Below are 26,441 nucleotides of genomic sequence, written 5' to 3'. Positions count from 1 at the left end.
CTCCTGCTCCGTTCCAATCGTTGAACTTGTGCAAGTGTCCATTCCAAGATGTTATGTTCATGACCTCTTGAGTATGTCAGGGTCACAAGGGTGCGCAATTTCTCTGGCTGTGACCCGCTTAAATTCGAGCCTCCCACGAGGCTGAAAGATGAGCTTTAATCTTGTGTTCGTTACGTCATTACAATGGTCAGTCGAGCAAAACGAAGAGGCAAGCACGTAATCGCATGTCAAAGTGTGCTTTAGTACCCCATAATCGCTTCTAAATGAATGCTTTTAAGGGAGGATGGCATTTGTAATGGGAAAAGACTGTGTCACGAGAATTGCCGTAATGCATAGCTCAGATTATTTTTCAGATGGCTTTTTGTTGTAAGACCACCCATTAATGCTTTTGGTTGTTTAACACAAGTCTCTTACTCCACCAAAACTTGCACCATGTACAGTCACGGGCACTTCTGAGTTGTAACTTTCAATGGGGTCGTTGAAACCAGGGTGGAGGCAAGGTATGGGCTACATCTTTATGCGGTCATTCCATCTCGAATCAACGACCATCTGGTTTTGACTAAATCCCCATGTGGTTGTGGGTGGTAATTTTTCTCCGAAAAAATATCCACCCGTTTCCAAGTTAGGACATTTTGAAAATTTCAGATTTTTTAAAAAACAACATACATGATTGAAATAGGTTATTTTACGTCGCTTTTCTACCATTTTTAACTAATCGGGACGATGAGTGATGATACGATGATATTGATGAAGGGACACTCACAAATAATACTCATGCCCAGGCCGGAATTCGAACCGGCGTTCTGATAACCACTCCGCCGTGGATTTTTTATTTGTTGTTTTAAGTCCACTTTATCCATAGATAAGCTAATCGGGACTGGGTCTACAGTTTATAATGGGATCCGAATCCGTATGGGCGTCCAGCGGGTATCGAACCCGGGACCCCTTGATTACAATGCGGCGACGTTACCACTACGCCATCAAGGAGGCCCACACACCGCCGTGGAGGTCGACGAAAACATCATACATGTTTTATCGATTATCTTTACTTTGAAGTGAGACACAGACCTCCGAAAATACTAATTTTGTAGCTCTTGGAACCGCGCATATTAGGACATGGTCAAATTTTAAAAAAATCGGATTTTCGGATTCTTAAAAAAAACAAAAAAAAAACATTTAATTGTGTTCCATTTCTTTATATATATATATATATATTTCCTGCCTAGATGCTCCCTCAATGTTTTTCTTTTTCGAATTTTTGATTCATGTAAGGCTAAAAAAAGTTGCATTATATGATAATACTTCAGTATATAAAAATTTGAGAGCTCTAAATTAATTTTTCACTGTGGTACTGTACGTACAATAGTCCTAAAAATGATGTAATGGTCGGCCTCTTGCAATTTCATTTATTTTTTCAGAAGATTAAACATGAAAATATTAAACAAAACCAAGAAAATATCGAGTTTGCTTTGTATTAAATAACTTAGCTAATAAATCAATCTTTAACATCCCAAAAGTTCTTCCTTGTACGTACAATCTACATTTGTGATAGGGTTGTTTCTGGGAACCTGAGCTTATACGTTAGTATGGCTTTAGTACATGGTTTAGTATAAAGGAAAAGGCAATTAATGCCTTGGTGTCTAAAAGTTAGAGATTACCTAACAAGACTAACAATTATCAGTTGCCCTCCTTATCGACGACAGTTTTAATAAAAGGAGGGGGGATCGTTTGCTAATCAGGAGCTGCCTGAGTCACCTACTTGTTAGAACAACTAAACTTTCTAATCCTTAATTTCATCACGGATTTTATTATTAGCAGAAAGTGATAAAACTGTTTACACTTGCAGCAACTATTCCAAAACAGACAAGTTATCACAACTTTCTATGAGCACAGTTACTTTCCATTGAAATTTGAATCATTTATGACATTTCCAGTTATGTGGAAACTAAAATATTTAAAAAAGCAAAAAAAAAGCATTGCAAACTCTGAATTTCTCTGTCTATACGAAATAACCTCGGGGTCAGGACAATCAGAAGAAACGAAAGAAAAACAAATTTAACAAAATACCTTAGTTTGTGAAAAATAGATATAAGGTAGTATTATGAGTTTCTCATACATAGATTTCTCAGTACAGCAGTTAGGAAAAATAGTTAAACAATATTGAACTTTCAATTTGAAGAAATGGTCGGATTTTCTTGCCTCCGATTATTATGCGAAAGCGAAACATCGGGTTATCAAGATTCTACTTGTACAGTGGGATCCATAAGTATTACCAAGCAAATTGCCCATCACCACGTCTACTCCCTTTGTTTTATGCAATGAGAGCTTCAAGAACTGACACAAACCACCAAACAAGCTGCTTACAACCTCTGAACCAGTATACGTACAAATATACAGTCCTTAAGAATACGCAGGGTGAAGAGAAAAACCAATGACAATAGTCATGGGGAATTTGCTGAGCAATACTTATGTATCCCACTGTACTAGGAGAAATGTTTAGAAAAGACTTAAAGAATTGATGTAGAGAAGCAGGGATGGTAAAGACGAAAGGAAAGCATGTCAAGAAAAATTAATAAAATTTTAGTAAAATGTGTGTGGCTGACTTCCGTGGCGGAGTAGTTAGTACAGTGGGATCCATGAGTATTACCGTGCAAATTGTCCATGACTATTTTCATTAATTTTTCTCTTACATCCTGTGTGTTTTTAAGCGATGGATTTTTATGTATGATGGTGCAGAAGTTGTCAACTGCTTGTTTTGAGTTTTCTCTTAATTCTTGAAGCTCTTATTGGGTCAAATAAAGTGCACGAACATGGCGATGGACAATTTGCACGGTAATACTCATGGATCCCACTGTACAGCCATAGCCCGTTACGATCCTTCCGGCCTCGGTACTCTACCAGTTCGCATGTCATTCAAGAACTTAAAATTTCTGCCGCTACCCACCAAATGGTGCTGATGCCCGACTGGTCTGCTTCTACCAAGACGCTTCTAAAGCAGGCTTCTGATTTAAGCGTTTAGGCCTTTCATACATTTCAGTTGTTGAGGAAGCAATCTATTTCAACACAACTGGAATGAAGAATTGTTGATAAGCTCACTTCCCTGCTGAAAATTTTGTCTACTGTTAGGTGTTTTGAAACATCTACTGTATTTATATTTTCAAACAGATATAAATAAAAATTGTTAATAAGGATGAATGAAATGCAATACTTATAGCCACCATTTTAAGCTAAAAACACTACATATTAAATATAATACTGAAGAAGTTATTTTCACTTGTAACACTGTACAACAAATTTGAGGTCATGTTCTGTCCTTTAGTTAAAAACAGGTGATTTTGACTAAATTGGAGGTGCTAAATCGATATGTAAAATCCGTTTTCTCCTAACACGTACCATTTTTATTGTACAGTCACATGACATTTTGTTACACAGACATTAGACAGTTAAATCAATGTATACAAACTAAAGACTAAAAAAATATCTACGAAAATGTCCTTTGGTTGAAAACATGTGAGTTTAAATAAGTTAAAGGTACTAAATCGATATGTGAAGTCAGTTTTCTCTCAAGACATACCATTTGTATTGTACAGTCACATGACATTTTGCTGCACAGACATTAGACAGGCATTTACGTATACAAAGCAAAGACAGTAGCCTACAAACTTCTACGGAAATGATAATTGTGATCTTCTTCTCTTGTATCTATCTGAAGGAGTCTCTCTGATGATACACCAGCAATATTCAGCAAGCATACTGCTGTTCCATCGTCCACTGAACCGCTTTTCAAATGTTGCAATGCCCTGGTGGAACCGTTCCCCATGTTCATCACTAACAGCCCCTACATTTTGTGGAAAGATGTCTAAATGAGAATCCAAAAAATGTAATTTCAGGGACATGTGGCATCCCATGATTTGGAAGCAGTGCACCATATCACTAACAATAGTTTCATAATTTGGTTCTTTAGTATTACCGAGGAAATTAGAACACACTAACTTGAATGCTTGCCATGCTGCCTTTTCTATGTCCGATAGTGTACATTCAAACTCACTATCCTGCATGACAGTTCTTATTTGTGGACCAATGAACACACCTTCGTTTATCTTAGAGTCACTTAGGCTTGGGAATTTTGTCTTCAGGTGCTTGAAAGCTGGCCCATCTCTATTTAATGCTTTGACAAAGATTTTAATGAAACCTAGTTTGATGTGTAATGGGGGAAGAAAAACATCTTTAAGGTTCACGAGTTGTTGATGTGAAATGTTCTTGATTCCTGGTACATATTCCTGTTGTGGTGGCCATATTTTCCGCACGCAATGGTTAACTCGGTCCCGGCTGTCCCATTCATACAGAAAGCAACAAAATTTGGTATACCCTTGTTTCGTGCCAATAAGAATTCCAATTACTTTCAGGTCTCCACAGATTCGCCACTTGAATGTATTATATTCAATGTACTGCAATATTTCACGCATTAACTCATATGTTTCCTTTTTGTGAACAGCATACGCCACTGGCACGGTTGGATAAACATTACCAATATGGAGCAGTACTGCATTCAGACTTATCTTACACGAATCAATGAACAATCGCCATTCTGCTGGATTGTATTCATGGCCCAACTCCTGAAATAAAGCATTAATATTGTTACAAAACGCAATTCCTCCAGTCTCCGAAAAGCAAGATGAAAAGTTACTCTGTCGCGTACGAAACGTGCTGATTTTGACTTTTTTTTTTATCCAAAATAGATTCCATTCTTGAAGTCGAGAGCCCAAGATTTCTGCTTTTGTTTTCGATAGATTAAGTCCCGTACCAGATCGTTTAACTCTTCTTGTGTGATGAGATGTGGTGCACTTGAGAGGGTTGGTGGCGTGAAGTCGACGTCCTTGTTGCCTGAACTTCCTTCTTCAATTGATGTATCAAATGTACAATTTTTGGGAGCTTTCGGCACAGGCACTGGGCACCTTGCTGATTCCAAATTAGGATATCGGATGTGATGTTTTGATTTTGAAGAGAAGCCCATTACATCTGTCAAACAAAAGTAATAGTCACTTACGTGGTCTTTGGGCTCCCTCCAAACCATTGGTAGGCTACGGCAAATTTTAGCCCACTTCGCTTTCCTTGCATCCAGTTTCGCAAGTTCCTGGAACAAGAAATGCAGCAGATATGTGGTGCCCATCGCTTATCTTGATCGCCTACTCGGCATCCAAAATACAGTTCATATGCTTTTTTGACAACAGAGGTAAGGCTACGTCTTTGACTTTTCATCGTCAGTTCACCACATATATAACAAAATGAATCAGGGTTATTCTTACACTGACGGGACATTGTGATCCACTGAACGAAGTCTCCTTTTCATACACACCTCACTAACAGAAACCCGCCACAAACGTTAAAACTTTACACAAACACCTGCAATTGCAAAGCACAACCTTCACGTTGGATAGGACAAAACAGATGGCAGTGCTTGCTCGTCAGTGGTGCCAGCACGGTGATTGTTACGTAACAAATTTATCACTAGATGATCCAGCAAAACGTTTCTTTTTGTAACAATGCGAACTGATAGCGATATCATTTTTATCAAGCGCTGGAAAAGAACAGTTAAAAACAGTTAAAGGAATTTATAATTGTTTAAACGTAATTAATAGACATACTGTATAAAGATGGCGTTTTTGAAAAACACTGTACGTGATACGAAGAAATTAATTACAGATTCGTGTTTTGCATGCAAAAATACATTAGAAAAACATATTTTTAAGCAGAGGACAAATTTCGTGTTGTACAGTGTAATTTCTCTACTGTACTGTTTTCAGTAGATCTATAGGTGTTTTGAAACATCTACTGTGTTTAGATTTTCAAATAGATATAAGAACAAATTTTAAATCAGGAGGATTGAAAAGTTATATTTACAGCCAACATGTTGAGTTACATACACTGTATACAATATTACACGTAATACTGAAGAGAATATTTCACTTATATTTCTTCTAGTGTACGTGGGTACAGTAGGCCTACTGAACAGACAAGTTCAGGAGGAAACCATTGAGTTTCAGTAGATTTCCGAGACACACAGTACAGTTGATAACAGTAGATTCTGTCTACTGAAAACAGTAGAAATTTCCAGCAGGGTTACGTATTCGGAATGATCATTATTCGTGGAACAGAACGAACAACACATTGCACTGTCTCAAAGGCGGTAGTAGGCTCTATATTTTCTTGTAGGTTTTGCTTCAAACATACTCTGCGTAAGAGAGGCACAGCATTTTCAATGATTTTTTTTTAATTGTCCACGAAACTACAATAAAATCTGGCGATATGCAACATTCGATTTTTGTCACTTTTATAAATTAGGTCCATATAAATGCCGAACTGCAGGATGTGCGTTGTATTTAGAGCAAGACATGATTTTTTTTCGTTACAAATCCAGCAACATAAACAAAGGAAGATAGTTGTACCAATTTCTGCAGAGATCCTCAAAAGAAAACCAAAATAAATAAATTAGTAAATAAACAAATAAATTAAATTAATTAAAAACGTAAGAAAGTGATTGATTTATGCTCTGAATAACAAAACAAAAATAACTTAAGAATCGTAGCTGGCTATTGTATAGCGCACTACGACCCCAGAGTGTCCCTAGTTCGAATCCCGGCCTGGACATGGGTGTACGGTGTGAGTGTCCCTTCATCAATTTCATCATACAGTATAATCACTCATGCTCAACGTCGCGAATTACCAAAAAGTGACGCTAAATAACAACAATAAAATTAAAAACAAAAATGTATGTGTGTGTCTGTTGGTTTCTTTCTGAATACTAAAACAAAATAAATTAACTTTATTTTTGATGTGGGTTCAGTACAGCACGATGAGTTTCTTTCTTTGCAATACACACTGAATAAAGGATAATCTGGACAATTTACACGTACTTCCTCTACAACAGCTATCCACATTATGTGGAGCTTTAGGTTAGGAACTCTTGATTCCGAAACGCCATGTGGTTAGCCTTTAAATGTTTATAAATTAAGTTAGGGTCAAGAGATCTACAATTTTAAAGTAGGTTAGCAAATGGCGAATATCCAGTGGACATCTCTGTTGTAGGTTAAAGACGAAGAAGTAGGTGTACACTCGTTGACAATTACACACAAAGACATAAACTGGTTCAGGAGTTCAGTGCATTAAGGTCTCTTGATCTATACACCTCGGCTTTTAAAGGTAGAAGAAAAGTCAAACCTGTTTGACGACCAAGGAATTCAATTCCTCACTTTTATCGTGTACAGCTGAACCAAGCATTAAGTTCCTGCTTTGTGAAATGTACTCAATGTAGTACGAACAAGTAAATGTTTGCATTTAAGGCATGTTTCTTCCAGATTTTTTAGAGCACAAGCATTTACCACGCAAACTTTTGAGTTACTGTAATATGACGTTCGTTAAACGATAAAGTAGTGGGAAATTGATTTTAGAATTACGGTGTTACAAATGATATCGTCACATATTTTCCCTTTGGAATACACATATTTACATAAAAAGTAGAGCTTGGGCCATTTCGCTTGTTTTCATTGTTTGTGTAATAAACATTCAAAATATTTCTTTAAAAATTAGGCAATTGTCATCTGATTGGGGCAGGCACGTAATCTAATTTCACTTAATCTTGTATTTAGTCATGAAAATCACATCGTAGAAATGGCAGGTGTACTTCACTTCTGCCATATTTCGTAAATAACCCCTTCTGTTTCTGAGAACAGTGACTACTGGTCAGCAGTTGAGGTATTAGCACCGAATCTAAGGGTGTTGTCAGAAAATTTTATGGGAAAATGGGGGGGAGGGGTTAGACCATTGATAAAACTTGAATAGTAGAAACATGCTCTTATTTTAACCATGATTATGTCTGATCGTTATTATGTAATAGTAATTATTATAAACAAATAAAAATATATCCATTTTATTCCAAATGTATTATTATTATTATTATTATTATTATTATTATATTCTTGGGGAGACTCTTCTACTCGGTCTACGACGCCAGGGGTGCCGGGTTCGAATCTTGGCCTGGGCATGGATGTTTGTGAGTGTCCATTCATCAATTTCATCATATCATCACTCAATCCCATCTTCGCAAATTAGCCAGAAGTGGCACAAAGAGCGAAGTAAAATAATGCAAACAAATCAAATCAAATCTTCTATTCGGTCCACCAGATACGTGAATATCTAGCACAATTGTTTTTCATTATTTTTTATACATTTCATACAGTTAGTATACTTAAATGCACAATTATTCTATTTTGTTATTACACACCTCGCCCAAGAAGTGAAATTAAAGTTAGGGGGATTTTTTTTGCTAAAGTTAATGTTGTTTGATTTTTCACAATTTTTACAATTGTGGAACCATTTATTATTTGGATTAAAAGGTAGAATATGAAAATATAACCTAGTTCTTCTATTTTACATTCTATTCTCTTTTTCGATCTCATGCAATTTTTTCTTTGGTTATTATCAGTGGCGGCGTTTGGGTTCCAAAACTAGGGAGGGCAAGGTGCAAAAACTGGGGGAGGGGGCAAGGGGCAAGGACAGTTTAATTTCCTTTGGTAGATAAGGTTTAGCATAGTCCGAGGGCAAAAATGGCAAAATCCCCCCCCCCCTAATCACCGCCACTGGTTATTATGTTCAAATACTAACTGAACTTTATTTATGTTATTAACAATCAAAATAATAAGCTTTCTGCTTGTTTGCAACTTGAAATGAAAGATGCCAAATTTCAGGAGAAGGGGGTTCGATTCCCCTTCCCGACGCCCATGCTCTAACCTTATAAATAACACAGGACTACTGAAGTATTATTATACATACGTATTTCGTATGTTTTTGCTGCATAAAAAATCGTGCCTCAGTTGATAACTTGACTTGGTTTACAGCAACAATTTATATTTATTGTATATACGTATTTATTCCATCTAGATTAATTAGATGTAATAGAAATAAAACACTAATGCAGGCATGCAAGTAAAACAAAAACAGAAGTCCGGCAACTTTAAATTTTCCTGCACCTTCTATATTTTTCATAGAAACCTCACTTTTATCTAAAATTGGACCTAGATTGCCCTGCACCAAGGGAAATTTCCTTGCATGCAGCAACACTGCCTCTGCCAAGCGAGGTACAGAAAGGAGGAAGGAACAAGCAATGTTCGCCTGCCAACGCTGTTTGCAGCGGTGGAACTAACGCCCGCAAGCCGAGTGTTCTCAAATATCCAATTGCTTCCGTTTCTTCGCCCTCCTTGCGTACAATCGGGAAGGAAAAGTCGGTCGGCAGAAGTGTGCGATGGAGAACGATCAGTGGCTATATATAAACCAGTCTTTAAGTTATTTAAATAGTTTACTTAAATTCTGGTTTAGAAGCTAGTTTTAATAGTTTGCATAATATGGAATTAGCAATTACCCATATACGTACTAAAGCCAAATGTAAAAAGTTGGTTTACTGGCGGTAAACACAGTAACATGGAGAATACGCCACTACACAGATGATACGGATTGCACATCACCAGTCACCCACCGCTTGCACTGTGCAAGGAAGATGCAAGTTTTGAACATGCGAATCCATTTCAATTCTTACACCGACATAGCTGGGTTGATTGTTTCACCCGCATAGACTAATGCATGAAGTATTGAAATGGTCGGTTCGCGTTCTTGACATAAATTGCACAGTACACTTCACGAAAAGATTGCACAATTGAAAGCAAGCCTCAAAACGACCCATCCATTTCAAAGACAAAGAAAATCATTCATATATTGCGAAAGTCCACGAGAATGGTCGAGGCTTACTTTTGTATTGCATTTCCAACAATGAGGCAGAATTCTGTTGTTTTGCTTTGGAAGTAGAAAAAAAGACAATGTAAAAATACAAAGTTTCCATATAATGTACTTTTAAAGAACGTTTTCAGTTTTGACCAACTCTGATGTAAGTGGAGAGGATTTAGTGTTGTTTTTTAAGTTTATGCTCAGATAGGCAAATCGGGACTAGATCTATATTTTAATGGAAGATCCGATCGACTCTGTCTCCACCGGGAATCGAACACAGGACTTCTTGGTTACAAAGCAACAGCAAAGATGCGTCAGATCCTGAACGAATTATCCACTTTTGTAATTGGCATATTAGTTTGAGACACATACAGGTCTCTCTCTCTCTCTCTCTCTCTCTCTCTCTCTCTCTCTCTCTCTCTCTCTCTCTCTCTCTCTCTCTCTCTGTGTGTGTGTGTGTGTGTGTGTGTGTGCGAAACTTACAAGTTAAAGGAACAACTAATGGTGATGGAAGTTTATATTAAAATTGCACAGCTTATTCCTAATTTTTCTGTATTGGTGTTACCTCTGAGTTATTGAAGGTACACGTCATATAATACGCCAATATCTTACATATACATAATTCAGATTATGGGGATTGGGGTAGGGGTGGGGGACGCATACCATCCTCTAAAGACACCCGTGATGATATGTAATGGCAAAAAACACACTGCTTAATTAATTTAATTGTGGAGTGGCTTCACTCGCTCCAATAAATACCTACAGAATATCTTTATTCTTGTGTCTTTCGAACATAACAGCTAAAATATGGAAACACTGTTACGCCTTGCTTCCATGTTAATAAAACATTAAAATACTGACCAAGGCAGAATTCTTAGTGTATATATTTTTATACTATAAATTCTACCTTGGTCAGTATTTTAATGTTTTATTAAAATATGCAATTAAAAAAAACACTATATGGCAGTGACTGCATCAGATGTTTATCCATAATTTTCCATCTGGTGAGTATAAGTTCGTTTTTGTAAGAGTACATTTAGCAGCAACGTGAAAAATTTTAGCATGGGGGTTGAGACAAATTTGAGAAGGTGTTACGAGGTGTTGGAGGTGCATCCGAAGATATAAAGATGATGCATAATTGAGGAGCGGGAGAGTAAGTTTACAAGTTCAACTTAAACTTTTTTTCGAACCTTGTTAGGTATTAAAAATGGAGAAAATTGAGCCCCCAAATCGCCCTAGCTGAAGAAATCTGTTCAAATCTCTGCTATAGAACCTGAGAACCCAGTGGAACAAGAAGTTGAATCGTAGTCTACGCAAGTATGTTCTGGGTGTGTATGTGTGTACATAAAAGAACGAGATGTCAACTTCTCCGATTATACCAATTCCGATAAGACAGAAAATACATTTTATTATAACCGTCTTGTACTAAACTTAACTCAAGGCTGTCAAGAAAGCAACCTTCATTCGGATGTAATGGGGATAAGGTTACAAGGGGCGTTATTCATGGAGCATTACCATTATTATAATCTAGACTCCACTGCAAGAGAAACAGAAAGTAAATCTAAAAAATATGACGGATTGAATATTCAACCACAATCAAATAGTAATGCAATATATCCTACGTTAAATCTAACCTTGTAGGTTTCTTTTCTATTCTGCATATAAAATACATCTATTCTCTACTTTCACTATAACATTGAAGTTGGCATTGTACCCAAACTGCTTTAGTTGGGCGGTATCTTTCCTGTGTCACTCAACTGTCGTATGATGTGTGGGTCACATTTCATTTCTTCATATTCTTGCGAATAAAATTGGTAACCTGATACCTGAGTAACATTGTTATAATACTTGTGCTTGTTTAGCGCAGCCAATAATGTAAATTTCATTTCTCTTAGGAATATAAGGGTGTAAGGGGGTGATCCTTTCTACGGACACCAAAAAGGTCAACCCCCGTTCCACGTGGTACACCCTGGACTACATTTTGCAGACTAGCGAGGCTCTGGCGTCTAGACTTGTCCTTTCATCCATTTAATTCTCCATTCATCCTCGTCTGCGCGATTAGCAAAAAGTGGCAGAAAAGCGAAGTAAAATAAAACCAATCAATCGTAGGAATATAATGCAAAATTGCTTATATTACAAAGATGGCGTCGTTTGAATCTACACAAAATGCAAATCGCATTTGAAAATTGTTAATGGTATAACATCGTATAGCTTGAAATTATGTTCTGAATTGTCATTGTACAGAAGTACTAATGTCTATACGTATTGTAACCATAGTTTTAACTTGGTTATGAAATGCGTCCAATATACGCGAAGAAATTAATAAATAACAACTCAGAAACGTAGTATGTCGTGGCTACTCACATAGTTATTGCTATGCGTTATTATTTATTTATCTCCAGAGAGTATATAGTCATCGTTTTCTAATAATAAGCCTCATAACGCAGGAAATTGTATGAAACATTATTTCTTGCTACCGAAAAATGGCATTAAAGTTATAAAACAACCAGAATTCAAACTTGAAAATCAACCAATCCTAAAAACTTAATTCTCTTTCTCTCGGTCTGCCCCCTCCCCCTTTATTCTTACCTTCTCTTAATTATTTTGTCTATTCCAATACCGGCAGTGTAGTATCTACGTACATTATACGGCCCTATTTAAAGGTTATCATAATTCAGAAACTGACTTACTTGAATGAACATATTTTAAAATATATCTTTCATTGTAGGACAAGGATTTTGGAATTAATAAAGTACTCTAAATATGTATTTACTTTCAGTTTGTTTTAAGGGAACATAAGTCAACATTAGAACGTACAGTCAACATCCTTTTTCACATGCAATTGTTTTAATGAATAATAGAAAACCTGAGACAATTAGGAGTATGTCAAAACTGAGGTCAATCCACAATTCTTTGACAGTGCAGTGTCATTCAAACTATGATTGTTATAATCTCAGTGTTAACGTAAGAAGTATAAATAAAAAACTTCGCACAATCAAACAAATAGGAAACAAATATCTGGAACATAGACAAAATATCGAATCTGCATAGGAATAGGATTTGAAGTGATGCACTAATAAAACGTACCCTGCAGCAATCATGCATATTGGTTCTGTAACCCCTGTGAACACAACATTTGGCTTTCACTTGTGAACACTTCTCAACGTGCACGATACCATTAGTAGATGCACCGAGCACCAATGGTGTGTAATTGCAGATGAACCTAACATCTTAACGCGTTCGTTACAGCATGAAATAGCAATCGTGAAAACTGATGCTGTAAACGGTTAGGGTCGGTGTTTTTGTCGTGACTCTGGACTTACAACGGAAACGGAAGTGAGAAGGTATAAACTTTGAAAGATGCCTGCAGCACTTGAGGTAGTTAGAAGAAGCTATCTGTATTTGGCGTTCACGATTACTTGCCATTACGCTTGCAGAATGCTGGAAGAAAGTTATTACTTTTATAACCTCTTCGTCAAAAAAAAAGTGTAAAACGCAAATCGTGACAACGTAATGGAGTAATTTGTTAGTGTTCGAGAATTCCACCTTCTGGTGAAAGAAGAGGAAGTTAACTGAATATTAACCCTTGTACCCTGAGAGTGTAGAGAATTTGCTGAACCACCGATTATGCATTTATCTCTGACAGTGGCTTGCAAGTATACTGCAAGTAACATAAAATAACCGAGAGTGAATATTGATAATGAACTATTTATATTAATTTTAAGTGTGTTGCTTTGCTTAGAATATAATAATTTCCGTATTCTTATTTTTGGGGTCTCCCCGATGGCGTAGTGGTAACGTCGTCGCCTTGTAATTATGGGGTCTCGGGTTCGATAATCGGTTGAAGCACATATTGTTTCGGGTCCCACTTAAAACTGTACGTCCAGTCCCAATTAACCTATCTGTGCATAAAAGTAGACTTAAAACAAAACTCCAGCAAACATTTTATTTTTATTTTTGTCATTTAGAGTAACTGGCCTGACACTTTTGGCTAATTGCGACGATGATGAGTGATGATTAGATGAAATTCATGAAGGGACACTCATGAACATCACCCATGCCCAGGTCGGAATTTCAACTTGGGTGACAACTTAATATGATTTTAGTTTCGTCCGACATTTTTAAGATCTCAAATAGCTTGCATTTCAGTTTGCAACGAACCCGCGGTTCTTGCATTTTTATTAGTTGAAGCAAAAACGCAGTTCGTAACAGTAGATGTAGTTGGTTTTTTCTGCGGCTTTATAATAGAAAAGTTGATTAATATTTGGGCCTATTTTGACTTAAATTGACTAAAATTATGCTGTATTTTTATATTTTCTCGGGATTTTAGCTAATCTATAAGTGTAACAAATTGTTGGATCATTGTACGAAATTTATATATTTACCATAACCAATTTGGGCTAAAATTACGCCATATTTTTATATTTTCTGGTGGATTTCAGCTAATCTATAAGTGTAACAAAATTGACGGATCATTGTACAAAATTTATATACTAAGATGATTAAACCCAAGTGTTAATCTGACATGGAATGCCCTGACCCCCTATTGATTGGTTGAGAGTATGCATATAATATTAACGCTCGCATTAATGGGTAAACTATGCAACGTCGCCCTCTTTCATAAAGTTTCATTTTTTTCTTAAAATGTTGTAAATGGCTCTGCGCAGCCTTTGTATATATTTCAAGGTCCTTGTAACTTTTCCTGTACCCCTTTAGTTAAACAAAGAGAGAATTTTGATTTTGCGAGGTGGGGCGTTGCAAGTTTTTTACATAAATTCCTCTCATAATGTAAAGAGGTAAATTTCGCTATATAGCAAAATTTTCTCTATTTTTTTTAATACTGGGCATGCACTGCCCCCTCCCTGAAGAAGAGACCCTCTGGTCATATGCCACTGATTCTCCCCTTCTTTCCCCTGCTTTGGATTGACTGTAGAATTGTCATGTTTGTCGATGGATTGATCACAAACCATCCCAGACGCTTCTTTGCAACCTTTTTACCATTCTGAAAATATGTCCGTCGTGTACACTCCAACAGTTTCCACGATTGAATGAAAATTCATTTTTTTTTTCATTCGCCGACTTCGCCCAGAGGTATGCAATGACGTAACCCGGTGTCCTTACAAAAAAGATTAGTAAGGAAATAGAGACACTTCCTTCTATCACATCTGACACCTTACATAACGCATCGTGCCTCGCGGTACACTGCAGGGAAATACGTGTTCTTCTACCTGCTGGCATGAGGTGCAGGACGGGTACGCCTCTGTAGGTACGGGAAGCAGGTCAGAGGTTATTCGGCCAGGCCAAGAATTTTTTTTAATTTTTTCGAGTTTTCTTTTAATGCCGCTTCATCTTCTCCGCAGCCTATGAGCAAAACCTGTTCGTGTGTTCCAATCGTAATACTTGGCTTTTAATTTCTAAATGGAGGATAAGTCTTCCTGAATTACCCACTCGATCGAAGATGAACGTTCCGTGTTTCTTTTCTACCTCATTGCAGATGCAAATAAGTAGGAAATGTTAATCTTGGATAACTTGCCATTAGCTTAAGATGTGAGAAAAAGTTTTGGGTTTGTTTCCCGGTATGCGGCATGGACGATTGCGACTTACTTTTCATTGGCTCAATGTGTCATGTCCTCCATCTCTATGATCAATTCTTTTAGATTTGCCACACATGGGTTTTCACAGATTTCTTTAGTGCGTATTTAGTGTCTGTTCCATCTCTCTCTCCCTCCCCCTGTCTTTCTGTGGGTGTGTGTGTTTGAGGGAGAGTACACAAATCCATTATTCTGGTGGCTCATAAGAATACACACAAACCAAGGCAAAATTTATATACGAGGTGATAATCTCGCTGTGTGTACGTCTGTGTATGAAATTGATAAGAAACCGATTACAAAGACATTTCAATGGCTCAAATGAAATTCAAACAGGAATTAAGATTTGCTGAAGTAACCAACCCCTCTAGGATTTACGTGTATAATATAATTAATTAAGAGTTTTTTGAAAATAAAATCTTTCGAAAAATATTTGAACCTAAAAGGGATGGGTGACAGCTGAGTGAAGAAGGTTACATAATTTAGAACTACATAATTTGTATTCATATCCAGATATTACAAGAATAATCAATCAGGAAGACAGATGGGCAGGCTATGTGGCACGAATGGGAGAAGTTTGCAAGATTATTGTTGGGAAACCTTTATGAAGGCCAAGGCGAAGATGGATGAATAATGTTGAGATGGTCATAAGGATGGAAAAGATTGGATTGATCTTGCTCAGGATAGGGACACATTGAAGGCTTGTGTTGCTACAGCCATAAACCTTCAGGTTTAAGAAGGCTAGAGACTTAGTTAGTTTAATATAATTAACTAATGATTACGAATTAGACTGTCAAATTTGTCTTGTACATTAATAATTAAAGCTCAGACTTTGCTCTAAGCGCCTATTTTATTGATATGGGCGGTTACGTAGGATTTCAATAAAGAAGTATGTTCCAGGGTTCTGCAAATTCTATCCAGATCAAGATATGCACTGTTAGGACTCATATTGGAATGATTACAACGTCTGCAGAGAGTGAGAGACAATTATATTTACTGTATTTTGATACGGTCCTTTTCATTGAGAATCCCTTAGTCGGGCCTACATTCGACTTAGTGGCTGATCTGCAGTAAGGAAAAGCATTATGAGCGTCGAGAGTAGGCCGACCCACTTCATGGAAATTGGAATGGTTTATTTCGAATTACAACAAAACAATAGTCAATAACAGAACAAAAGTGCACTTGAATAGTATTCCAGTCCAGCAGAATAACCGGGTGAAAATAATGAGTTAGCTCGATAAATTCAGTGTAAATTGCAGGATCCAGTTCAGAACTTAAATGTTTTCATACTCTACCACTTAATCAGAAGAATGCATGGTTTGATGCAGTGGCGGCCGGTGGCAAGTATGATGGGTAGTGCCAACGTGATCAAGAAATCGAAAAAAAAAATACTCCGCAAAGCCCCCGCCCCTCCTTGAGGTTGCCCCACTGGCCAAGATGTTTATCCTCGTTTGGTAACGTGGAAAACAGTGTGTGTTTAAGTAATAACACACTAATACGATTCATCTTCACTAACTAACCTATCTTTATACACTACAGGACATTTCACTAAAAACACAATTACAAGAGGAAGGGAAAACAAATCTTCTCACCTTCTCCTCCCCCATGCACACGTATTCCAACTGGATGTTGAAAATATTCTAGACATTTGATGTAAAAAGAAATTGTCGAAATGCCAAAGGAAACTCGCATCACCATAGGATTTTTTACTTTTATATTTTTAAAAAGTCTGGATGGCCCTCTAGGCGCATCTATCTATTATCAAAATGTTCATTTAACTTTGGAAAAATACTAGGATCGCTTCTCCAAAAGTTGGCTGAAAAGTAGATAGCACCTTTTTCACGAATTACTTCCCCAAAGGGTCTTACAAATCCGTCGTATTTAGCGACTTATCTCTGAAGATGGCAACTGTGTCAACACTGCGAAAGTTCCCTCTCTATACCAAGCGAAAACGGGCACAGCTGGTGTCTTATGGGCTAACCCCATTGGCTAACACCACCCCCTGCCACCTTCTTCCCGGCTCATGGTGGAAATGTTACTCGCTGAGACTTCTCCAACCCTCTGCACGTGTTTCAACTTGGTTAGGCCAGCTCTTGGGTGGCGCGGACCGCTGCCTCGCCGAGGGTATGAAACAGCTGGCGATGCAGTGAGGAGGTTGAGGCTGTTCATATCTAGTCTGTGGTAGGGGCGGTCGTCACGTCAGCTTGACCGATTGCAAGATTCGAATCTCCTTGTCTGTAAACTATCAATGTATTAATTTAACAATACTTGGACTAGGTATGCATTTCTTCTGAGGGTAGTGCCATGGCACGGTGGCTCTCCCCCTTGAGCCGCCGCTGGTTTGATGATTTCTCAAAACTCCAAAAATATTTTTATGTTAGAAATCATACAATGTAAATTTCATGAGTAGAATTTCCGCTTAAGTTTCATTTTTTTCTTGAATGAGGTGTGTAAAAGTTAATAACATAGATTAACTTTAAATTTCTGTACATAAACGGTATGAAATGTGAAAAATAATGAACGGCTATGTCATATATTCGTTCATTTGCTGTATCGAGTAGAAGACTCTACCCATAGATATAATAATAATTTGAAGTTTGTTCTAAGTACACTATATGCATAGACAGTTTAATCGGGACTGGACCTAGAGTTTAAGTAGGATCCGAACCACTAGGTGCCTCCACCAGGTATCGAAACCGAACTTCTTGATTACAAGGCGACGAAGTTACCACTACGACATCAGGGAAGATCCAAAAGATATAATAATAATAATGTAAATTGTTAATTAAAATAGTGATGAATTATTATTATTAGTTTATAATAATAATAATCATTAATTCTATTATTCAATTTTATATCAACTGCCTGACTACCTCCACACAAATATCTGACAACGTCAATAGGCCTATCTAGTGCTTAAACCTGCTTATTGTGCATTTTAGATTAAGATCAGAGCAGGAAGATGAAGACAGAAAGAACCTGCTTACGAGATCGAATCAACTCATGCTCATAACAATATTTCACCTGCTCCTTGCTACCCGTTAACAGGTGTAGAACTACTGAGCCACAAAACTCTTCACTTCCTCAACATGGCGTGATCGCATCTTGCTAAGTTTAGGAACAATGTTTCGTCAGCGTTGATGAGAAGCGATTACAAGGTTCAAGAAGTTGAAGTCACGGAAGTTACGTCATCTTTTTATGGTGATCTGATTTCCCTCTCGTTATGAAGTGACTCCTCTTCTTCCTAGTAGCAAAAAAAAGCTATGCACGTTTAGGATTTGGATCACTTTATGTAACGATTCGCTTTCAAACAGCTCCTCGTGACTCCAATTTAACTCTCTGCGAGCGATAAATTAGCTCTAATCTCTTGTAATGGGCATTTGCCTAGCTTATGATAGTATCGTAGCTTCGTAGCTCTCGTTTTTATATCTTGTTATCAGGTTTCTCTTCTTTTTGAGAATTGTTCGGTACGATTCTTTCAGCGGTAGAACGCTTTTGACTATTATATCACCTTTATTACCATGTATAGATGAACAACAATGTTAGAGGTTCATTTAATTCGTAACTGCGATATGCTCCAGGGGTACTTACTAGCAAGGGGGGGGGGGGATTTGCCACTAGGCTATAGCCTAAGTGGCCTAGGGGGCCGCATGTTCAAGGGGGCAGCACAAAAATGAGATGCTGATGGGGCAGAAGTGGCGAGGACCACCGACTTTCAAGTATTTTAAAAGTGTTTACACTTGACTGAAGCAAAGTTTGAAGTGAATTCGGTTGATGACTATTTTAAAACTTGAGTGGAAAATATTCAACAATGCTATTACCAAATATTTATATTGTTCTGGGAATTTTTGTGAGTATTTTACCATCATGCCGGTGGACAGCGGTCATTCAGTGTTCTAAATAGAATTAAAAGTGCCCTCAGAAATTCGGCGTCAGATAGCAGACTTTCTCGTTTTGGCATCTCTCACAGCGAATTGTCCCCACCTAGTGGTTGCAGGACCTTGTAGTTGGTGGTGGGGCTTGCGTGCTCTGATGATTCACTAGGCTATACCGGCGGTAGCATAGCTACTGGCAGGGTCTCCCATACCGGGCAGGCTAGTGAAGAGGAGCCAGACTAAGATGCAAACTATCGGTCAACGGCTCCAAAGGCGGAAGAAGATGGACGATCATCTCAACGGCGGAGGAGGCGGATGAACCAAGAGGAGTAACACCTCTTTAAAAAAAAACATGGTTCAGCTGGCTCCGGCTGATAGTACCATGTAAGGGCCCCTTGCCAGGGTTACGGCGAAGTCCTCAACGGCAGATGCGGCAGAGAAGGAATCCTTCGGTATGGCGCAAACGACGGAAGAGGCAACCCATTCTCTTGGGAGTAATGAAGAGAAAACCACTGCCTTGTGGTGAAGAGGGATCTTCAAAGGTTAAGGGAGAAAACCCCTACAGAAAATCGTCCTGCTTGGAGGTCTAGGTAGCATCCCTACCACCAAGATCGGGTGCTGTGGGTTAGTAACCCGCACACCTTAAACTCCACTATTAAAGAAACATCCACGAAGAATAGCCGGACTGACTCTAAGATGACGACTTTTGGCATGAAAGGGAAAACGAGAATTGGGTGTTGGAATGTGAGAACTTTAAGAGAGAGTGGTAGACTTCAGCAAGCAGTAGCCCAAATGCAGGCCTGCAGGTTGGACATATTGGGGATCAGTGAGACAAGATGGAAAGGATTTGGAGAGATGAGAACTAAAGATGGATTTACATTCCTATATTCAGGAAGAGAAGAGGAGGAACAACATCGGGATGGTGTAGGTATTCTCTTGAGTAAGATAGCAAAGAAAAGTTTATTGGAATGGAACCCTGTTTCTGAAAGAATTATAACTGCGACGTTCAAAGCAAAGGTGAGAAACATTAAAATAGTACAATGCTATGCCCCAACAGAAGTTTCAGACATAACAGAAAAAATGGAATTTTATTCAAAATTGCACCAAGTACTAGTACATAATAAGAAAGACATATGCATCTTGATGGGAGATATAAATGCAAAAATTGGATCAGATAATGAAGAAATAGAGCATATTATGGGTAGACATGGACTGGGGGAAATGAATGAAAATGGCCAGTTATTTGTTGATCTTTGTGCAGAAAATGACCTGATCATAGGTGGAACTGTTTTTCCCCACAAAGATATCCATAAAGTGACATGGGTATCACCTGATCATGTGGCAGAAAATCAAATTGATCATGTTTGTATTACCCGTAAATGGAGAAGATCCCTTCTAGATGTAAGAAATAAAAGATGAGCCGATATTGGTAGTGATCACCACTTGGTAATTGCAGTCTTTAAACTTCGTATAATGGCAGCATGTAAAAAGTTTTCAAAAATGGGAAAGAAATTTGATTTGAAAAAGTTAAATGATAAAGATACAAGAAATAGATTTGTATTGGAACTTAGGAACAGGTTTGAAGGTTTACAAATGGAGCAAGATGAAGATATAGAAGAAAGAGAAGAGGATACAATAGAGAGAAAGTGGAAGAAGACCAAGAATAATTTGATAGAAATAAGTGAAAACATTTTAGGATATAGGGAAAGTAATCAGAAAGACTGGATGTCAACGAACACATGGGATAAAATTAAAGCTAGAAAAATGAAGAAGGAAGAATTAAACACTGCAAAAACAAGAACCCAAAAGAGTTCGCTACAAAGACAATATAAAGATCTTGATAGAAAAGTGAAGAAGAGTGCTCGAAATGATAAACGCAATTGGATAGAACAGCAAGCAAGAGTAGCAGAGGAAGCAGCAAGTAAGGGTGACTTAAAACAACTTTATCAAACAACACGCTTAGTATCAAAGCGACAATTTAAGAAAACTATACCAGTCAAGGATAAGGATGGAAGACTGTTAACGGATAAACAAGAACAAATGAAGAGATGGAAAGAACACTTTGAAGAGGTATTAAATAGGAACATCAGAGAAAATGACAGAGCGAGAGAAATAGAGAGTGAGGCTGAAGAAACTGAAGAAAATGAAGAGCGTATAGAGATGAGAATTTCAGACCTTCCTCCTTCAATTCAGGAAATCAAACTAGCACTTAAGCAACAAAAGAATGGGAAAGCAGCTGGAATAGACCAAATTCCACCAGAGATTTTGAAGGTAAATGTGAACTTGATGGCAGAAATATTATATGAAGTGTTCGCGGCAGTTTGGGAAAAAGAGAAAATGCCAGAAGATTGGAAAAGGGGTCTTATAATAAAAATTCCAAAAAAAGGCGATATGACAAATTGTAATAACTGGAGAGGAATCACGCTGTTATCGGTCCCAAGTAAAATACTAACTAGGGTTATATTAAATCGCATTCAAGATAAAGTAGAAGCCAATATTAGGAGAGAGCAAGCAGGATTTCGTTCTAGTAGATCCTGCACAGATCAAATTTGTACATTAAGGATTATCATTGAGCAATGCATAGAATGGAATACTAGATTGTATACCATCTTTGTAGATTTTGAGAAAGCCTTTGATTCTATAACAAGGGAAAAAATGTGGCAAATATTACAGAAGTTTGGAATACCACTTAAGATAATAAGGATAATTCAGGAGTCATATCGACAATATAAGAGTCAAGTTATTCATGAAGGTGATGTTACAGAACCCTTTGAAACAGAATCTGGAGTGAGGCAGGGATGTATTCTGTCGCCTCTTATTTTTCTTCTCGTAATAGATACAGTAATGAGGGAAACCGTAAAGGGAAAAAGAAGAGGAATGCAATGGGGCCTTATGGATAGATTAGAAGATTTAGATTTTGCCGATGATGTGTGTCTGTTGTCAGAATCTTATAGAGATGCAAAAACTAAATTGGAAGATCTGGTTGTGGAAGCTAAAAAATTCGGATTGACATTAAATAAATCAAAGACTAAAACAATGCGAATAAATGCAAGAATTCAAGATTATATTCAATTAGAAAATGAAATATTAGAAGATTTAGACAATTTTACCTACTTAGGAAGTGTAGTTGCAACAAATGGAGGAGCAGAACATGATGTAAAACAACGCATCAAGAAAGCAAATGGGGCCTTTGTACAACTCTACCCAATATGGAAAAGTAGGATTATAACTACAGAAACAAAGTTAAAGATTTTTAGAAGCAATGTTAAAGCAGTATTGCTGTATGGAGCAGAATCCTGGAAAGTCACAACTGAAATCACAAATAGATTACAAGTTTTCATTAACAGATGTCTCAGGAGAATATTAAATGTACATTGGCCAGAAGTAATCACAAATCAAGAACATTGGATACGAGCATCAGAAGACCAGATTAAAAACCAAATTAAAAGAAGAAAATGGAACTGGATAGGACACACACTAAGGAAAGCAGACAACACAATTGAAAAGCAAGCACTTTACTGGAACCCTCAAGGTGCTAGAAAAAGGGGAAGACCCAAAAGTTCATGGAGACGTACTGTTGAAGAAGAAGGAAAACAACAGGGGGAAAGTTGGAAAGAAATGAAGAAGATCGCATGCAATAGAGTGAGATGGAGACACTTCGTGGATGCCCTATGTTCCAATAGGAACGGAAGGAATTAAGTCAAGTAAGTCACAGCGAATTGTGATGTCCTGGAAGAAACCGCTTCCATGAAAGCCGGAGTGACACAGTTTCAGACAAATGTTATTTTGTGTAATGTTTTATCAAAGCTTAATGAATACTTTTTAATCACATGTATGTATATCTTAAAGTTTATAAGTATACACAGCATGCAATTAGTCGAAGTGAAGTACCATAATAACAAAACTGTTAATAAAAATGATGATGTCGGCAGAGCTCAAAACAACGGATAGCCTACAGGGACCCACATTTTATGACCCCCCCCCCCCCCCCGCTATCCAGTACTGCCACATCTCACAGTTTCGTGGTTATGGATATTTATCGAATTGCTTATAAGGATATCTAACTTTTATCACAATTAACTCTTTACATAAAGTTATATATACAGTTTCCTTAATATCAATATAACTAATGTTTTATTTTATCATATTTTGCCATAAAATATATTGGTTACGGATAAGCTGTTATAATGTCGATTATTGTCAATTTCTTACTCACATTGACAAGTTGACCAAGCACTTGGCATTCTTCCAGTTCACTAAATTAGTTGCATAAGTATTTATTTCCGAGCGATTGGCAGATATGGAACGGTTCGCTTGTTAAATCAAACAGAAAAACTGACAAACAAATTTGATCAAACAAAATTAAGAGAGAGAAAGTGATAGAAAAAAAGAAACGAAACGGGGGAAAAAAATGAAAGATGGATTGATTATGTTTATTTTATTTTACTTGGCTTGTCCCCCACTTTTGGCGAAGATAAGGATGAAAGGTGATAAGATGAAATTGGTGGAATGATAATCACAAACACACATGGACAAGTCACAACAAAGTCCAGACACCATAACCTCGTTAGTCTGCAAAATGCAGTGCAGGGTATACTGCGTGGTGGAAGACAGGTTGACATTTCGGCGTCTTCTGAAAAGGTCACTCCTTACATCCCAGGTGGAGAGAGAGAGAGAAAGGAAGAACGGTACATAGGAGCAGTTAGAAAGAGAAATAAATAAATAGAAGCAGAGGAAAAAGAGTCAAAAAGAAAGAGATAATGGAGAAACAGAGGAAGAGAGAGAGAGAGAAAGAAAGTAGAAAGTGATGGAGCAGCACAGAAGAAAGATAGAAACAGAGAAAGAAAGTAGATAAAGTGATGGAGAGGAACAGCAAAAAGAGAAAATAGGAAGGAATGACAAGAAGAAAGCAATAGGGTGAAAGTAAATGACAAATAGATAAAATGAAAGAGAGAAACACAAAGGAAAAAGCTACAGAGGAAGAGATTATACCAACAGAGGAAGAATGAAAGGTTTGGAGAGAAAAATAAAGAAAAAGGTAAGGACACAACGGAAGAAAGAGAAACGGATGAAGAAAGGGAGATATAAAAAAAGAGAACCAGAGGAAAGACAAAGTATCACATCGTAAAACAGAAGATGAAAGAAAGAGATTGAGTAATAGAAGAAGAGAGAGAAAGAAAGTAGAAAGAGAAACAGAGGAAGGAAAGCCAGATAGAATGCAATCGAGTGAAGACAAAGGTGGCTAATAGATAAACAGAAAAAAATGAGAGAAATATGGTGAAGACAAGTTAGAAAGAAAGGAAGAGATAGTGAAACAGAAATAAAGAAACGGATGAATAAAAAAGATACAAAGAAAAGAAAGAGTCAGAAAAAAAGAAAAAGTCAGAAAGAAAGAGAAACACATGGGTGAACAGATGGAAGAATAAGATATAGGAATAGAGGAAGCGAGAGAGAAAACTCGTAGAAAGAAAGAGTTCGAAAGGAAATCAATGTAGAAAATAGAAGAGAAAAGTTCAGCAACCACGATCACCTAAGCAGAGGCCACACGAAAATATTTCGTCCATCCTTGAACCCAACAGAACGAAATTTTCCGATGTCCATTGGCCGGGGGCGGATGCAGTGCGTATTTTCTTTCTTTTTTCTTATTCTGCATCCTCACCGAACCGCACAGTTGGGTCCCTCCAAACGGCGCCATTCGGATTTGGCGTTGGTGACACACAGAGCCACTCGTGGTAGTCATCTCAAGGTCCAGCTTCAATTCACAGTTCAGCGAACCGGGATAATTGCACGTGGAGATTTTTTTTACTTCTCTTTCCTCCTGGTTTATTTTTTCTTCCTCTGCTACTCGTGCGGCCACAAGGGTTCGTGTTCTTCTACGCCCTTGAACGTCACTCTTTCATCAACAGAGTAGCTAGTCTGCCAACTGATGAAACTTTAATTGAGGCACAATCTGTGATAAAACACGAACGTTGTCTTTTCCCCCTCGTGTTTGTTCACGAAAGATAGACTGTGCAACCTGGAAGTTTCTTCTTGGGCTGACACCAATTAACCATGGGGCAATTCTTTCTCTTCTTCATTTGCACAGACTCGAGAGAAAATATCCATTAGTCGTTGTTTTGGTATGCGAAATAGCTTTATCTATATTTTTCGAAACAAATTTGGTCATTAATACCGATTAGGTAAGTTAGAAGCAATTATTGTTTCAGGTAACGTTACAACACATTTCGGACTTCAGATCGTTATTCCGATTGAGTAACTTGCAACTGATAACGCAATTTGAATATCAGTTGTTGGTTCGTGTGTAATCAACGTTGACGGTAGACGTATCACCTCTTAGTGTTCTATCAACAGCATGCGTAGGAGAAGCGGTGAAGCTTACATGCAGATAAGTGATTGTGCAGTAATATCGTGCCTACTTGTAAGCATATGTACTGTTACTGTAAGATAGTGTTCCGCTATCTTCTTCACCTCACAGCACACCATAAATTATGACTCAACAGTGGACATCAAAATGTTAATCACTTCAAAAGCATACGTTATTGGCACTTATTGATATAAATATGCTATTAGACATATAAGAGTAAGTCACAATGTAATCAATTAAGTTATTATATTTTTAAAAGCATCTACGAAGAATTATTGATCCATCCTCTGCATTAAAGCTAAAAGCTTCCTAGGTTTTATATATATTTAAACTGGATTTATTTCTCATTTGGGGGGGGGGGGGGGTGCTCCAAGGTGCTACGAACAGAAACACAATTTCAATCTACTTCTCTATTTTTCTTATTTTACGTCGATTTTCTACATCTTGGATTAATCGCGAGGATCAAAATGAATGACGAACTGATGAAATGGATGATAGGAAAAACACAATGATATATCCGCACACAGAACCCAAAACGTATCAATTGACACATATATATTTTGATTTTAATAACACGTTAACGTGCATAAACTGAAAATGATGCATCTTTTAGTGTGTCAAAATACACATAGGAATGTATTAAAGGGTATTTTTATGAGATGAAGTTCCGTGTGATGCACTAAAATGCATTAATGTGGAAGACCAGACAAGATCATTTCGAAGAGATCAAACTTTCACTTTTAATGCATCAATTAACACAGCTAAATGTGTTATTTCGTTATCTTCGAAATGATCTTGTCTGATCTTCCAAATTGATGCATTTTAGTGTATCACACGGAA

At 37.4% G+C, this 26,441-nt stretch overlaps 1 protein-coding gene across 1 annotated transcript; it reads left to right on the top strand.

Annotated features, from left to right (window-relative positions):
• The first annotated feature begins 19,933 nt into the window (after positions 1 to 19,933).
• On the top strand, positions 19,934 to 20,656 carry LOC145994970 (protein CFDP2-like). The gene has a single exon (XM_083131503.1). It carries the CDS (start codon positions 19,934 to 19,936, stop codon positions 20,654 to 20,656), a length of 723 nt encoding a protein of 240 aa, XP_082987629.1.
• Positions 20,657 to 26,441: the final 5,785 nt, after the last annotated feature.

This window comes from Lepisma saccharinum, chromosome 11, assembly GCF_977018435.1.
Source record: "Lepisma saccharinum chromosome 11, izLepSacc3.1, whole genome shotgun sequence".
Taxonomy (NCBI): domain Eukaryota; kingdom Metazoa; phylum Arthropoda; class Insecta; order Zygentoma; family Lepismatidae; genus Lepisma; species Lepisma saccharinum.
The sequence above is the reverse complement of the archived record's forward strand: the minus strand, read 5'-3'. Positions and strand labels throughout refer to the sequence as shown.

Coding starts and splice junctions, on each gene's coding strand:
- LOC145994970 (XM_083131503.1), top strand. CDS start 19,934: ATGACGACTTTTGGCATGAAAGGGAAAACGAGAATTGGGTGTTGGAAT.